At 37.6% G+C, this 14,746-nt stretch overlaps 1 protein-coding gene across 1 annotated transcript in view; it reads right to left on the bottom strand.

Moving 5' to 3' along the window:
* The window catches only part of LOC118733380 (proton channel OtopLc), a 124,499-nt gene extending 110,458 nt beyond the window's left edge, over positions 1–14,041 (bottom strand). Inside the window, exon 1 of the mRNA XM_036462745.1 lies at positions 11,519–14,041. Within this exon, the coding sequence (XP_036318638.1) occupies positions 11,519–13,683 (2,165 nt within the window). The 5' untranslated portion in view covers positions 13,684–14,041. The remainder of the gene's footprint in view (positions 1–11,518) is intronic.
* Positions 14,042–14,746: the final 705 nt, after the last annotated feature.

The following is a 14,746-nucleotide window of genomic DNA, read 5'->3' as shown; positions in this document are numbered from 1 at the left end:
ATTGCTACATACATACATACTTATATGTACAAACATGTTGCTGAGCATGACCGACCAGGCGACTCTTGGCACGAAAAAAATCCTGGTGACAGCTCAACAAAGCTTGGAAGTGATTATAAGCGATTAGAAGGGTGGACACAAACAACTCATCGCCAACACGCAACACAGCAATACAATCAGTTATGGGTGTGTTTTGTTTTTTTTTTTTTCGGCGCGACGCACGCTAGGGTTGATGCCGCAATGCCTTGAATTATGACAAAGCTTATCGAAACGAGCGACTTTGAGTTCATGCCATTAGAAGATATACAGGGCGTATGAGTTACATAAACAAACTTATTGGAATGTTGCCGACATTGTTGGCATGTTCTATGTACAATGTGAATGCACTGACACCTTAATCGCTTACAGCAAATTATTACTACCAACCGCTACAGCGACGGAGCCGCCAAAACAGTTCTACCTGCTCAAGCAGGCAGGTCTCGAAATAAGTGAAAGAAGAGACGAATCAACAGGATGTTGTGCGTCATTTAAGGGTGAATCAATAAAAGCGGACAAGTGAAAGTGAAAGTAAGAGTCAGTCTGGTAGGTAAAATGCCGAATCCCGGTGTCTCTACCCATCACATTATGTACCATACACACCCTTAACCGCTCAGCTTTATGATATCCATCTATGTAAGTATTTAATAGACGTCAACTGTTTAAATTGAGTTTTGTTGAATTTCGACACCGTCAAACCTTAGCTATTCAAACGTCAAACTTCAAACAGCATGCGGTAATCAGACAGTGAGGCATCACCACCCACCATACATGCTAAACCCATTTTAAAAGGTCGTTAGGAGGTCAGGCAAAGAAGGACGAGAACGAGGAAGAAGAAAGGCGGAAGGAGAGTGGACAGAGTGACTTGTGTTTGAATTTAAATCGACAGAAAACAGTAGCAATCAACCGTCAATATGAAGTGAAAATTAAATTAGGAATTTTTCGGTTGGTATGACGGCTGGAATGTATATATTCGAAAATTTTGTTTTGTATGCAGATAATGAAATTCATTGCACTAAAATGGGCCATAAAACTGCATACTCAAAACCTTTCTAAGAAATCTACATAATTAAAAATCTCGAAATTTTTCCTATAGTTTGTTGATTTTTTTTCTTTTGATATTGTACAAAGTTTTAAACATGCATTTAAACGGTTTTTATTAAAGAATAAACTATACTTTTATAAAAACAGTTTAATAAATAATAAAGAAATTAATAGTCAAAACTTGTCAACATGTGAGTGGCATATATTTGTGATTACGATGTGTGTGGCAAATTTCATCTAAATCCGTCCAGTCGTTTTTGAGTGAAGAGAGGTCGCGCATGCTGTCGATTTTTTTAAATTTAAAATCACCCTTTACCGCTAAAAAAAAGATCTAACTTAAAAAAATAAAACCTTATTGTACATACACAGACCTTTACACAGATACTTTAATTTGACCTTCACAAAAAATTACTTCGGGTATTTTATATTTACGTACTTAGTTAGATGGGTATAACTTTTCGAAAATGGGGCAAACCTAATCAAAAAATATTGTCAAACTAAAGTTAACTAAATTCCACTTTTCGAACAGATGGCAACTCTCTTCAAAATTATTTTCAAACCAACCTCTTAAATCCCTTCCGCCTCATATTGTGATACATATTTCAATTAACTGATAAATAAAATTGAATTTGATTTTTCAAACATGTGGCAACCTTCCTAAATATAGCTCAGAAAATTTAGCCTTTTCAGAGTCATTTCGCTCTATGCTCATATTTTAATAATTCCTTTAACTCATTAAATAATTTGAATTTGAATTTTTAAATCGGTGGCAACCCTCTTAAACCACCTCAAAAATATTCTAAAGGTTCAAACTAAAGGTTTTTAACACCCGTTTTTTTAATATTTCAACTTGTGTATAAGTTGAGTAAATTCGACTTGTCAAACAGATGGCAACCATCTTCAAAATATTTTCAGACGTAAACTTTTTAAATCTCTTTCGTCTGACAACCAAATTATTATAAATATTTTAATTACCCCTTCGCCTAAATTTAAGTTGAATTTAATTTTTTGAACAGGTGGCAACCCTCCTACATGTAGGTAAAAAATTAAGCCTTTTCAAAAGCTTTTTAATTAATTTTTATTAAATTTTTTAACAGGTGGCAACTGTTTGCGAAAAAGTACGTCCATGATAACAGAAAGTTTACACAACCTAATCGATTAATATCTTACGATTAAAAAATTAGCACCTTTTATGACACAAACCGGCCAAAGGCCCAAAATTGTTGAAAAATCGTCTAGCTGTTTTATGAAAGTAAAAGAATTTTATTCTTAAGTATGAAGTATTCTGATTTAATTATTTGTATTATTTTTCGTCCCTGGAAACTTACTCTAAGGGTTTTACACTGCCGTCATACCCGTACTGCACCAAACTTTCTGCAAGAAATCACTAAAGCTTTATACCTTTACGCAGACAGAGTCAAGTCACTGCCAATAGAGGGTAAATAATATGAAACCATAGCAAAACGCCGTTATAACTCCCGCAAACTAATGTTACAAAGCAAAGCAAAGTGCAATCATGCAGAATTTACAGTCCTGCTGTTGCTCCTTCTGCTGCCACATTTCATGCAGCTATGTAACTCCGCTGCGGGCGACAAAGTGTGCGCGAATACGTTTTCAAATTAACTTCAATCGTCGCTTGACAAATACGTTCGCGTACATTCGTATGTACGTATTTTTCTATATTTACTTGGTGGTGAGATAACCCAGCAAACATTTATGTGGGGTAGATAGGCGACCTTTAAGTGAAAATGATGTGCTTCCGAAGCGGTTTTCCAGTGGACTTTTATTTGACAGGCCATAAGCCGATACTCAATTTCCAAATTGACCCCGTGCGCATTAATTTTTATACACTTTAAACTTAAAATTTTAAATTTGACATTTCAAAAATTATAAATGTATGCTGTACGCCAGCGTTTCAAGCATTTAAATGACGTGCAGCAAATTGACTAAGCAGTCTGTCAACAGTTGCTCAGTTATCTTGCCAGAGCCAGTCATTTGTGCAATTTAACAAGCTGCCACCGCGATATGCTGCATCACCAGCCAGCAATCAGTCGGCAATCAAGCAATGGTGGAGTGATTTCTCTTTGGTTTTATTGCGATGTAAATATGGTCGTACATATGTCAATGTCTACATATGTATGTACCTACATATATGTATGTATGTATATGAAGGATGTAATAAAAAAAATAGAGGAGCGAATTTTATTATTTTTTCCGAGTCTTACAAACATACATACATACATATGTAGTATTTATTTCCCTTTATCCTTTCACTTTGAGCTTTAGCTTAGCCGATTCTTGTTTCTTTGCAAAGCAGTCACAATAGTTATCCTTACATTTGTAAGTACGTAGTGTATCTGCGCAAGTAAGTATAAGCAAAGAATTTGAAACGATTGTTGCAATAACATTTACACGATTTAGCTCTACAACTTAAGAGTTTATATGCGCAAAGCTACTACACACAGTTAAACCCCTTCAGCCCGTCGCAGCCCATCCGCTCATCTGCCGCAGGCACCAGCTTAGTGGTTGTTTCGCTTGTGAGTTGCTTTATTGCGCAGCGGGCACTTAATTCCTTGCATTTTTTCTATGTTTTTATGGTTACAAGCATTGGCGCACAGTCGCAAATGGGGGGGTAGCAAGCAACATGTTGGCAGAATTCGACATATGCTAAAGTTGTTTTAATGACATTTAAATGCTTTCATCCCTTACCAGAGACCCCAACTTAATGCCTGCCCCAGCAGAGGTATGGGGTTAGTGCGTAGTTGCAAGTTGCAACATAGTATAATTATGTACATACTCGAAATCACCAATGCGCTAGCGTTTGGCGAGAGTAAGTGTACAAATAAGGGAAGAAGTTGAAGTTTCCATAGTTCCATAGCAATTAAAAATTTATAAGTCGCTTAAAGAATTCAAGTAATGAAAGGGTAATTAACATTTACAACCTTATAGCACATCCATGAACTGGATGTGTGCGAGTAATGGATTCTTGCAGAAAATTTCAGCAACCACAACATTTGGAATTTGGGTCAGTTGGGCTTTTTAAAGTCTGCAAAAACAAAAATGATTAGTGTGAGTGAAACAATAAGCAGAGTTTATATATGAAAATATACTCAAATATGTGCATTAGGGTGCATCAGTGTACTTACAAAAAAATAATCGGTACTGTTTTTCCATCTGAACTATAAAAGTTATTATATTTTTTTACCTAAGGCAAAATATTTCGGAAAACTATTGCTATTTGCAATTTGATAATTTCTACAAGATTCGAGTTTTACATCAGGTGCATAAAAATTTTGAAAATTTTTATCAACGGAATCAAAATAATGGTTTATTTGAAGATATTTTCAAATCGGTCCAGCTCAAGTAAATCTTGATATTTTTCCGAAATGTTTTGGCTGAAATCTTAACCTGTAATAAATTGTATACTCCGGTCGAACAACCGCCACTTTTTCTTTGTTTGACTGAGCTTCTCCTACAATTTGTGGTGCGGGACTGAATGGTAGAAGGGACCTACAGTTTTACACTGCCTACGAATGGTAAATGGATTTTATGAGAAGCTTCTTCTTAGCAAAACTTTTTCTAATGTTGATATTGCCCCGACCGGCGATCGAACCCAAGCCTTATAGTGTTTAGTACACACCTCTTTCTTAACAGCTCAGCCACAGCGGCCGATAAATAAATGATTCACTGAAATCCGAATCACTCTCATCGTAATGCGCGAGATATTTGGACTCTGAGTCTTCCTTGTTTTTTTACCTCGTTTGCGGAAGTCATTATATTTACTTAGCTCTGAACCTGACAGCCATGTGGCCAATGAGGCGGTTTTTCACTTTTAAATAATATTCTGCTCATCTCGCGATATTCAGGACGATTGCGAAGCACCGTATGCACTCTAAGCTTTTCCTCAACTTGTGGGAGCAGGAATCTCGGACTCACGCACTCTTCCACTTTTTCATTTCCCGAAGCAACATTATTCTGTGGGACTTACATGTGTAAAGAAGTCTAACTCTGGTTGTCTCCATCTTACATTTGCATTCTTTTCTGCGACGAATTGGATAGTGTAAGAATATTACTTCACAAGCTTGGTTGTGGTCAGATAGTTGGTCTCGGCCTGACATGCGTAAGAAGTTGGCCCTCTACCTAATGGAATGTAATGCTCAGCGACATGTTCATAAATAATTGCATTTGTTCATTTATAAAGGTAAGGGAATCCATTCTCTGGACTTCCCGTCCTCTGATCATGATTTAGAAATTCCCACCAACATATTGCCAAAAAGACATCTCTTCTATTCCTGAGATCTGTTTTTTACAGAGGAGGAATGATCGAAAGCCTAACCCCAAAAACCATCAGTGTAAAACTTTAGCCCGCTAAACCTCCCACCGTTTATGTGCCGATTCCCCCCAGTTCGGAAGCGGTTTGAGCTTAAAGCTAGACGCTAGACGTCCTGGCACTCTTTACCTGGGGTGGCATTGGTCTTTTACAACTAAGAAGTTCGTATCTAAGTCTATTAACGTCCGGGTGAAGCAATTTATTGCTGATTATACGATTATTTGAGAGGTTCGACCTCTTCATGCCGTAATTTTTCAAGCAAAGCCGGCTTCTAGATGGAAGCTCGGCATAAGCCTCTTTCATACCAAGGGCAAAAACCCAGTTATTCGGCCTCGCCAGATTTTTAAGATGCAGCCCATAAAAGATTGAGCGTTTATATGTACCTTCAAAGTAGGCGAACAGCTTTGAGTGTCTCTTTACCCCACCAGAATAAGAAAACTTTTCTGACATACTTCTTAATTGCGCTTTTAGTAAAATGTTCATTAATTAGTGCTGCTGACGTGAACATTTTTAAAGAGTTTGGAAATCGCATTCGAAAGTAACGTAACAACAGCTTTGCTTCGGCTCCGGCAGCTTTAAGAAGACAACAAATTGCGCTTTTGCTTATTACTTAGTTTTATAGCTCTAACGGGAATTGTCAAAAGGCGACAGCTCACATACTACATTTATCTTATATTAATTTCATACTTTCCCTCTTAAATGTTTTATATGCAAATTTGTCCCATACACAAACCCCAAAATAACCCACATGCACAGGCTGGAATGGGCAGAAAAAGTTATTAACTGCCATTCTGGCACACATACATACAACACACACATGTGCCGACAAAACACAAATGGTATCCAAAGAACGTGCGCAACAAAGAGCAATCATAAAGCGTAAAACAACACAAAATACGAGCATGTATGTAACTTAAAGTCGAAGGAGTCATAAGTTGTTCGTTGTCCAAAGAAATGCCGAGCTAAACATTAAGGTTGGAAGCACATAAATCAAGCTAAAATGTGTTATACGCGCGCAAGAATACTTGCGGGCTGCAAATTTTCCCTTTACGTATGTATGTACGTCAGTATGTTTCGGCATTTCGGCTTGAATGTTTTCAAAACAATATTGCGTCGAAGCATGCGAGGGCAAAATGTGCGACTCGATGCAGTTAAACATGCGGGCGGATATACTCACTCCCCCCTCACATTTGGGGGAAGAGGTTGTGGGGCGCCAGTGCTGCCAAGCGGATTTGCATTTTGTTTTGAAACTCCAATTTCCTAAAACAAAAAACACAAAAAAAAACGATGTCGACATAAAGCAAAAATAACTGACGTTTGGAAAAATGGGGGTGAGGGGGTGGTCTGCTTATTGGGGTGGTCTCACATTGCGAATAGGCGAAGGAAGCACAACACGCCTGCAAAACAAAGAACTCATAAAAATCGTCTGCGCTTTGGCAAATCGCCGGCTGTAATGGCAAGTGGAAAGGGCGGTGAGTGAGTGTGAGGGGTATGCGGATGACAACGGATTATGGCTTTTGTGTTTTTTTTCTGCGGCGCGCCAACACTTTCACCTCGCATCGAACTCCACCAGACAAAGGCAAAGGAAATGCAGAGCGTACACACACATAAACACTTCCCCACGCACACTACGCTTGTTTGTGCGCCACTAAATAAGCTATGATTATGGCATATGAGCGTATGTACATACATATGTATGTATGTATGTCACAATACGCACACAAACCCACACGACACTGTTGACTTAAGCGACAAAAGAAAAGTTGGCGTGAATTAACGCCAATATTGTTGTGGTTTTGATACGGCGACCTCATATCCATCCGCTGATTGTTGCTATGTATGTATATGTATATATGTGCAACTGTGCTTTTCTATTGTTTTAATGCGATTATCTGTCGACTTTGCTTGCTATTGTTTACACACGACTTGTAAATGTGATGGTTTATTTAATTTGATTTTAGAAAATTGCTGATAACCAAAGCAAATCGCTGAAAGAGCGGAAATTAATTAAAGTTTAAATTTTTTACATATTTTTTGTACATAGATCGCGTTATTTTAAGTAAAAATTTTCCTGTAATTTAAATACCTACTGCCATTTTGAGTAAAAAGATAAATTTTTTCGGCAGAAAAGCATTTTATTTTTCAATATACATTGGCCGAAATAATTATAGCCGCACCATATTTTGACACGTTTTAACATATTATTTTTGTTGTAATTTGATTTTGGTTATTTTTTTATAAAAATATAGTTCATTCTTCAACAAACCCCGTGTTTTAAACTTTATGCAATATTCTAAAAAAATCAGCAAAAATTCGAAAAAATTTCTAGCTTTTTTAATTAGATTTCCCCGCAAGATTCTGAGTATGCAATGGACTACAAAACACTTTTTGAACTAAGTATTTTTTTTTTTTTTGTGTAAACTAATAAAATTAGAGCTCTCTTCTGGGGCATAAATATCGTTCAAGATCCTGTCCGCACTTGGTTCGAATAACTAACGGAAATTCCAATAGCATTTATTTATTATAATTAACAACTAATTTACCAACGATCGAAATGTATTGGAAATGTGGTTTTTGAACCGGTTGTAAATGTAATTTAAAAATTCTTTTACTTCTCAAGTAGTCCTAAGTTCCAAACAAAAATTTTTTTTATTAACAAAATCCATAAAGTTGGGTATTTTATATGGCTGTTCTACGGAACGGCAAAATAAAAGAATATCTAAAATAAAATACAATTAAATAAAACAAAAAAATTTAATTAATAAATGAAATTCAAAAAATAAAAAATGAAATAATAAAACCATTTCGCAGAGAAAATTCCAATACAACTATTTCCCATGGAGTATACGATTTTCAGAGCAATTTAGTTATGGCCGAAACCATACTAAAAGAGTAGATATAATTACTTTTTTGTATCGAAGGTAAACCACCTTAATGCAGATGTGTCTTTATAAAAGGTTTGTCAAGAATCAATGGCACAAGTTATAAAAACATAGGTACATTAGACTGCATCACCAAAAAAGTGACAGTTTTTCCACCGGGACTAAAAAATTTATTTAATATGAAAACTTCCACTAAAATATTTCGGAAAAATATTAAGATTTACGTGAGCTGTACAGATTTGAAAATGCCTCCAAAAATGGGAGTTTCTTATGAATAAAAAATTGTTCACTAAAGGATTTTTTCAAAAAAGTCGCCCCACATGATAGAACAGTTTAAGCTGAAAAAATTGCATAAAAATATTTTAAACAAATTTTCTACGGAATCATAATAATGAGAAATTTAATGCTGTTTTTCAACTTTTTTCAAAGATTGGTTAAAAAAAAAAAACTTGAATAACAGGACCAAAACTATACTTGTGAGGTATCATTGGAAAGGTGTTTTCTCACCCTGTTTATTTCTTTGCACAGAAACTCCTTCAAGTTCCAATTTGCAAATATCAACACATAATAATTCAACTTGGAATGACGCTCGTTCACCTTGCCTTTCTCTTTCATACTTTGAATGAGTTTATTAACAAATAATAATAAACAGGATGAGAAAATAGCTTTCCAATGGTGCCATCTGAGGTGATTTTTCCAAAGAATACTTAAGAAACTATTTTTATTCATAAAAAACTAAATTTTCGTAGGTATTTTCAAATCGATCCCGTTCACATAAATCTTTAAATATTTTGGCGCAAGTCTTAGAATATAATAGATTTTATACGTACAATGGAAAACATTACCGATTTTTTTTATGGGGAGTGATGCAGTCTGATCTACATACATACATATATATTTATGTACCTATTGCCTTACTATGTATGTATGTAGTATAATCTCGCTATCCTTTCTGCCTCTAATTTCAACCTCACATTTCTATAATTTCTTCCGCATTACTTTTTTCTTCCATTACATTAATAAATAATGACATTCATGCAAGTAGTTGCAGCAACTATTTATGTATGTATGTATGTAGATATATATGTAGTACATCAGTGTGTAGTTTATACAAACAAGTGTTAGAGTGGAAAAAGGCCATGTCATGCCATGACTGTTTGCAAACAGGACAATGACTTCGAATACGTCACCACTGCATGGCAATGCACATGCAATTTAATGCATACAAGTACTTTTGCATGCTGTTGCACTTGCATGCAGTCGACTCAACATGTATGTACATACATACACGCATACTTACATACCTATGTGTGTTTTATAAATAGATTGCGCTTTAACCCGCTTCTGCAACCGTTTCACCACTCTTCTTTACAATGTTATATGTGTATATACACTCATGTATGTACATAGTATATTTACGTGTAGTCTAATAAATTAAATCCTATCTAACTACAATCATCTGTATTAAAGTAAGTAAAAGTTGCTTCCGGGTATTTGTATAAAAACGAAATTTTCTCAAAGTTTCCAACCAAAGGACATATTGTATATACACACATACATTCATATGAGCAAATCTCACGAGTTGTTACAGTTTTCGACAAGAACGTGTTTTTGGTCGAAAATGGTGGCACACTTATCTTAGAGAATGCATTATCTGCAGTTTTTCATAAAGAACAAGATTCCAGCGTGAAATTGTACTTAAATGAAAGCTTAAAAAAGATATACTAAAAAATTTAAAAATAACAACTCGTGCTCATAGCCTCGTAGCGCGTGTATAACGTATGCGCCCCGTAGCTCCATACATAGGCAGACAACATGTTTACTCGCACGCTTTAACTTAAAAGCCATATTATTAAAAAAATAATTAAATATTGACTTGAAATATTTTTCTTTAGTATTCTCGACGAATATACATATACATTAATTTCTTCATGTAGATAACAATTTTAGAATGAATTGTAAATTTGGAATTTTTGTTTCCAAAGCATCGTAATCTTATAACAGCGTGCGACCAAACAAAAAAATTTCAAAACACACGAAAGAATCCATATACTCACGAAACAATGGGCCAAATATAATAAAACTGCGTTTTTAGTTTTTCACTCTGACGTGAGAATTTTTTTCAAAGGACTTTGAAATTTTAAAGATATGATTAATTCAAAAAATTACTATTTAAAAACTCAGTGCAATGTAGAATAACAATATGGGTACCAAATGAGAGAGAAAAATCTGAAGAATTTAAAAACAATAAGGTTTTTTTGGTTTGAAATTTAATTTAAATAAATTTTATTATTTTAAATTGATAAAATTTGTAGGACGAAATTCGTTGATGAGGTCATGCGTATATTAGTCCTCGAACAATAATTTAATAAAAAAAAAAATATTGCAAATTTACAAGGATATTTAAGGACAAAATGTGTAAAGGTCATTTTCTATACCCTTTCGTCCTTATGCACCAAAAAATTTATTCTTTTATAGATACACAGAATTTTTTCTTTTACACGATATCCTTATTGTTATCCTACATTGCACTCAATTGTTTAAATAATTTTTTTAAATAATCATATTTTTTAAACTTCAAAGTCCTTTAAAAAAAATCCTGACGTCAGAGAGAAAAACTAAGTACGCAGTTTTACTGCAATTTACCTATATTTTTGCGAATATATTCATTTTTTTTTGTGTGTAAAATTTACTGTCGCACGGTGTAATCAATGTATTTTTTTTTTTTGTAGCACACTAGTTTCATTACTCGTGATTGGTTCGTCTGGGCAAGAAGAATATTTTCACCGTTTAGTGTTAAAATTTTGAAGTAACTTAAACTTCAAAAAAAGAAAAAATCATTAGATTTCAAAAATTACAAAATAGCTACACCAGATATTCTGCATGCTGCCACTTTTTTTTAACTTGGTGGCACACTCTTGAAACTTCACGGGTATGTTGTAAATGATAACAACTTTCATTACCTTTAACATGAACATTCTATTAGTAAACTTCCCAAAGTTATTTAAAAAAAAAAAACAACATTATGATTTTTTTGAAACACGAAAAAAAAGTAGTCGTATTTGTTTTGACAACTCGCTCCAAACAATAACCTTGCATGATTTACTGAAATTTGTATTTTGCATTCAATATCTTCCATCTTCATTTCGCCAAAAGTGATTTTCCCATTTTTATAATAAATTCAATATACATATAGGAAGGTAATAAAAGGTTATGGCGCACTTACCTTGCAGCTGCACCCTTTGCTTGCTTTTCTTCCTCTTCTCTTTTCAAATCTCCAGCATCCGTTTTGCGCGTAGGTGGACTACCTACCAACGGTGGACTATACACTCTCGGTGGACTGGTCACCTTCGGTGGACTATGCATTAATGGTGGACTCTTTAATAGAAGTGGTGAGCGCATTGTTGGTGGCGATGGCATCACCGGTGCTCGATCGCCCTCCGGTGGACTTTTCATCATTGGTGGCGATGCGCTATGTTTAGAGTAAGACGACTTTATTGACGGTTGACTGCGTACCGACTTGACTGAGGTTTGCGGTGATGCCACAGCTGCTGCCGTTGCCGCTGCTACTTCAATAGCGCCATGCGAACCAGATGCAATGGATGCTGCAGCCGAAGCAACCGAGGTGGCTGCTATGCTACCTGCACGTGATGCAATACTGCCGCGTACGCTGCCGCTGCGACTAGCAGTGCGACTACCGCCATGACTACCGCTGTGGCTACCGCTACGACTAGCGCTACGGCTTGGGCCACGACTGCCGGCACCGCTGCCGGTTACACTACTGCGTTTTTTCTTAGGCGAACCAGAGGGTGGTGGTGTAGGATGCGGCGTACTACGCGGTGTTGCTTGTGATGTCGGCGTGCCACGAGCCTCAACCACCTCGTCTGCTGGGGTATCGGCAGTTGTGTGATCCTCTGTTACAGCATCGCTTAGTTGACGCTCAGACATGTGAGTTTTTTCACTTGAAACTTCACCTTCTTCAATTAATTCGTCGACTTCCATAGGCTCTTCTGCCTGCTTTTTACTTTCTTCCTCTATTTCCATTCCTTCGACCTGATCTTCTTCTGGTGCTTCATCTTCCATACCTGGTGGGGGTGGTATGTCAGCTAACATCAAACCGACATCCTGCTCCAACTCACCCAACTGATCAGCGGGTGGGGCAATGATAGAAGACGCCGAATACCCATTACTCGGCGGGGTGGTTATAGTCGTGGACTCATCTTCATTTGATGATTTGGTTTCGTCGATCATATAATAGGCAGCACCGTGGGTAATGCCCTGAATCAGTTCAGCTGATTTCACTTCAACAGCTGCAGCTAAGGCGGCTGCAATCACATCACTAGGCTCTCCGAAATCTGGCGGTGGTGTAACTGAACGATCTGCCACAGGATCTCTACTTCGTGGTGGCGTACCAATAGAACGTGGCTGAGAACCCGCCGAATGTGGCGGTGAGGCAATCGAGCCTTGAGGTGATCCCATTGAACGTAGTTGGGAACTGGTGGCGTGTGGTGGTGAACCCACGACTACGCGCTGTTGTGAACCTATCGAGCGGGGCTGAGACCCAGCTGAGCTAGCAACCGAGCCAGCTGAACGTGTTGGTGACTGCGGTACTGGGGCATGATGTGGCAATGGCGGCGGTGAGTTAGGTTGCGATTGATCACTCTCCGAAGGCGGTGTCAATGGCGGCATGGGCATTTGCATTTGCAGGGATGGTGGTGGCGAAGCCAACTTCATAGGTAATGGCGGTGGGGTGTCTGGTGGCGAAGGGGAGGTTGATGGTGACTTAGTGACCGGTGGTGTAGCTACGCCCGCGCCCGACAAACCAGGTCCATGTACACCGTTACCATGCACATAAGAAAAATTTGAAGGCAACGGTGGCAACGGCGGTGGCGGAGTGGATTTGTCATCATCCTCTTCTTCCTCCTCATCGCCAGCATCGTCACCCTCATCTTCGGTTTCAATTGGCGGCGAAGGTGGTGCCATGGCGCGAACAGGCGGTGGTGTGGCCATGGGTGGCGATAGTGGTGGTGGTGGAATCATTTCGAGTACAGATGAGGTTGGCGAGGCGGGTGGCGAATCGTCTGCGATGCCGATTGAGTGGTGCGGTGGTGGTGTTGGTGGCAGGTCGTCATGTTCGGTGAGCGTTGGCAGCGGTTGGCCCTGCATGGCTAGGGGTGGAGGCGGTATAAAACCAGCGGCGGCAAGTGCATCTTCGGGTGCCACGAACGGCAAGGGTGGTGGCGGTGCTTGTTGAGGTTCCAGCGTCAAGGTGCTATTATCCACCTCTTCGATGTCAGAGTCGATGCCTTGCGCGAAATCCATGTAGAAGTTGTCGCGCGAATCGCTGGAGCCACGACGTAACTTCAAGGATAGATCGGGTGAACTATCCATAGCTACGGGTTTGCAGTGCTATAACGGTGTTTTTGTTATTTATGCTGGTTTGCACGATTTCACTGTTAGATTGCACTTGTAATTTTTGTGTAATATTTTCCAAAGGATTTTTTGTTCTCTTTCGCTTTATAGTCACATAAGAACTGTTTTGATATTTTACTTGAATATTTCAAATTTGCATTTCAACTGGCGCTCGAAACATGTTGCGCCTTTATAGAACTGCAATGGGGACACATGCACCTTGTACTGTTAGTATAGCGGTGAACACTTTCCAAGCAGCAGCTTTATATTTACTATGTGTTATTTTTGGCTGTGCACTGGAGCGAGCTTACTACGTCACAATTTAATTTTTTCGCAATAATTTTCTAGAAAAAGTGTCAGGGGTTGGCTGGCATGTCCTGTGAGACACGCCCGAACACACACACACAGGCTTGAGTTAATGGCATAGAGAGATTTATATTTCTGTTTTTTTTTACGCGTAATAAATGTGCGACAGCAAGCGACAACAACAACAATAATTACATTTTTATATTATTTACGCGACTGTTAGGAAAGCTCAAGTTTCCAGTAAACACAGCTTGGCGCAACGCTAGACAAAAATAATGCGTAAACGCTTGGTATTGAAATGCAAGGCAGGAAGCAGCAGCAAAAAAACACAACAAAGATTCAACCCCTCCAACAAGTTTGGCTCACTCACATACGTAAATATGTATGTATGTATAGTAGGGTGATCCAAAAATGCATATGAAAAAGTAGAGAAGGAATTTGTATGCTCTCACCCCCTAGGAAAAATGAACACCCCTATTTTTTTATTTTGAAATCAAAAGATATTTATGTATTTTATATGGGGAAAAACAACTTTTCTTGAAAATCAATATTCAGGAGATTCCCAATAATAACACTCAATTAACCAGTTTTTCATAGTTACTACATATATTTTGTAGGTACGCCAAAACCCCCAAAAAATGCCAGAAAATGCAATGGGGGGATAAATAAAAAAATCTTTAGTATAAAAATTTTTTTAAAGAAACAAGTGGGTATTATTATTGGAAGTCTCCTGAAG

The sequence above is a fragment of the Rhagoletis pomonella genome, unplaced genomic scaffold, assembly GCF_013731165.1.
Source record: "Rhagoletis pomonella isolate Grant_MI unplaced genomic scaffold, Rhpom_1.0 Rhpom_scaffold_00002, whole genome shotgun sequence".
In the NCBI taxonomy this organism is placed as follows: domain Eukaryota; kingdom Metazoa; phylum Arthropoda; class Insecta; order Diptera; family Tephritidae; genus Rhagoletis; species Rhagoletis pomonella.
The sequence above is the reverse complement of the archived record's forward strand: the minus strand, read 5'-3'. Positions and strand labels throughout refer to the sequence as shown.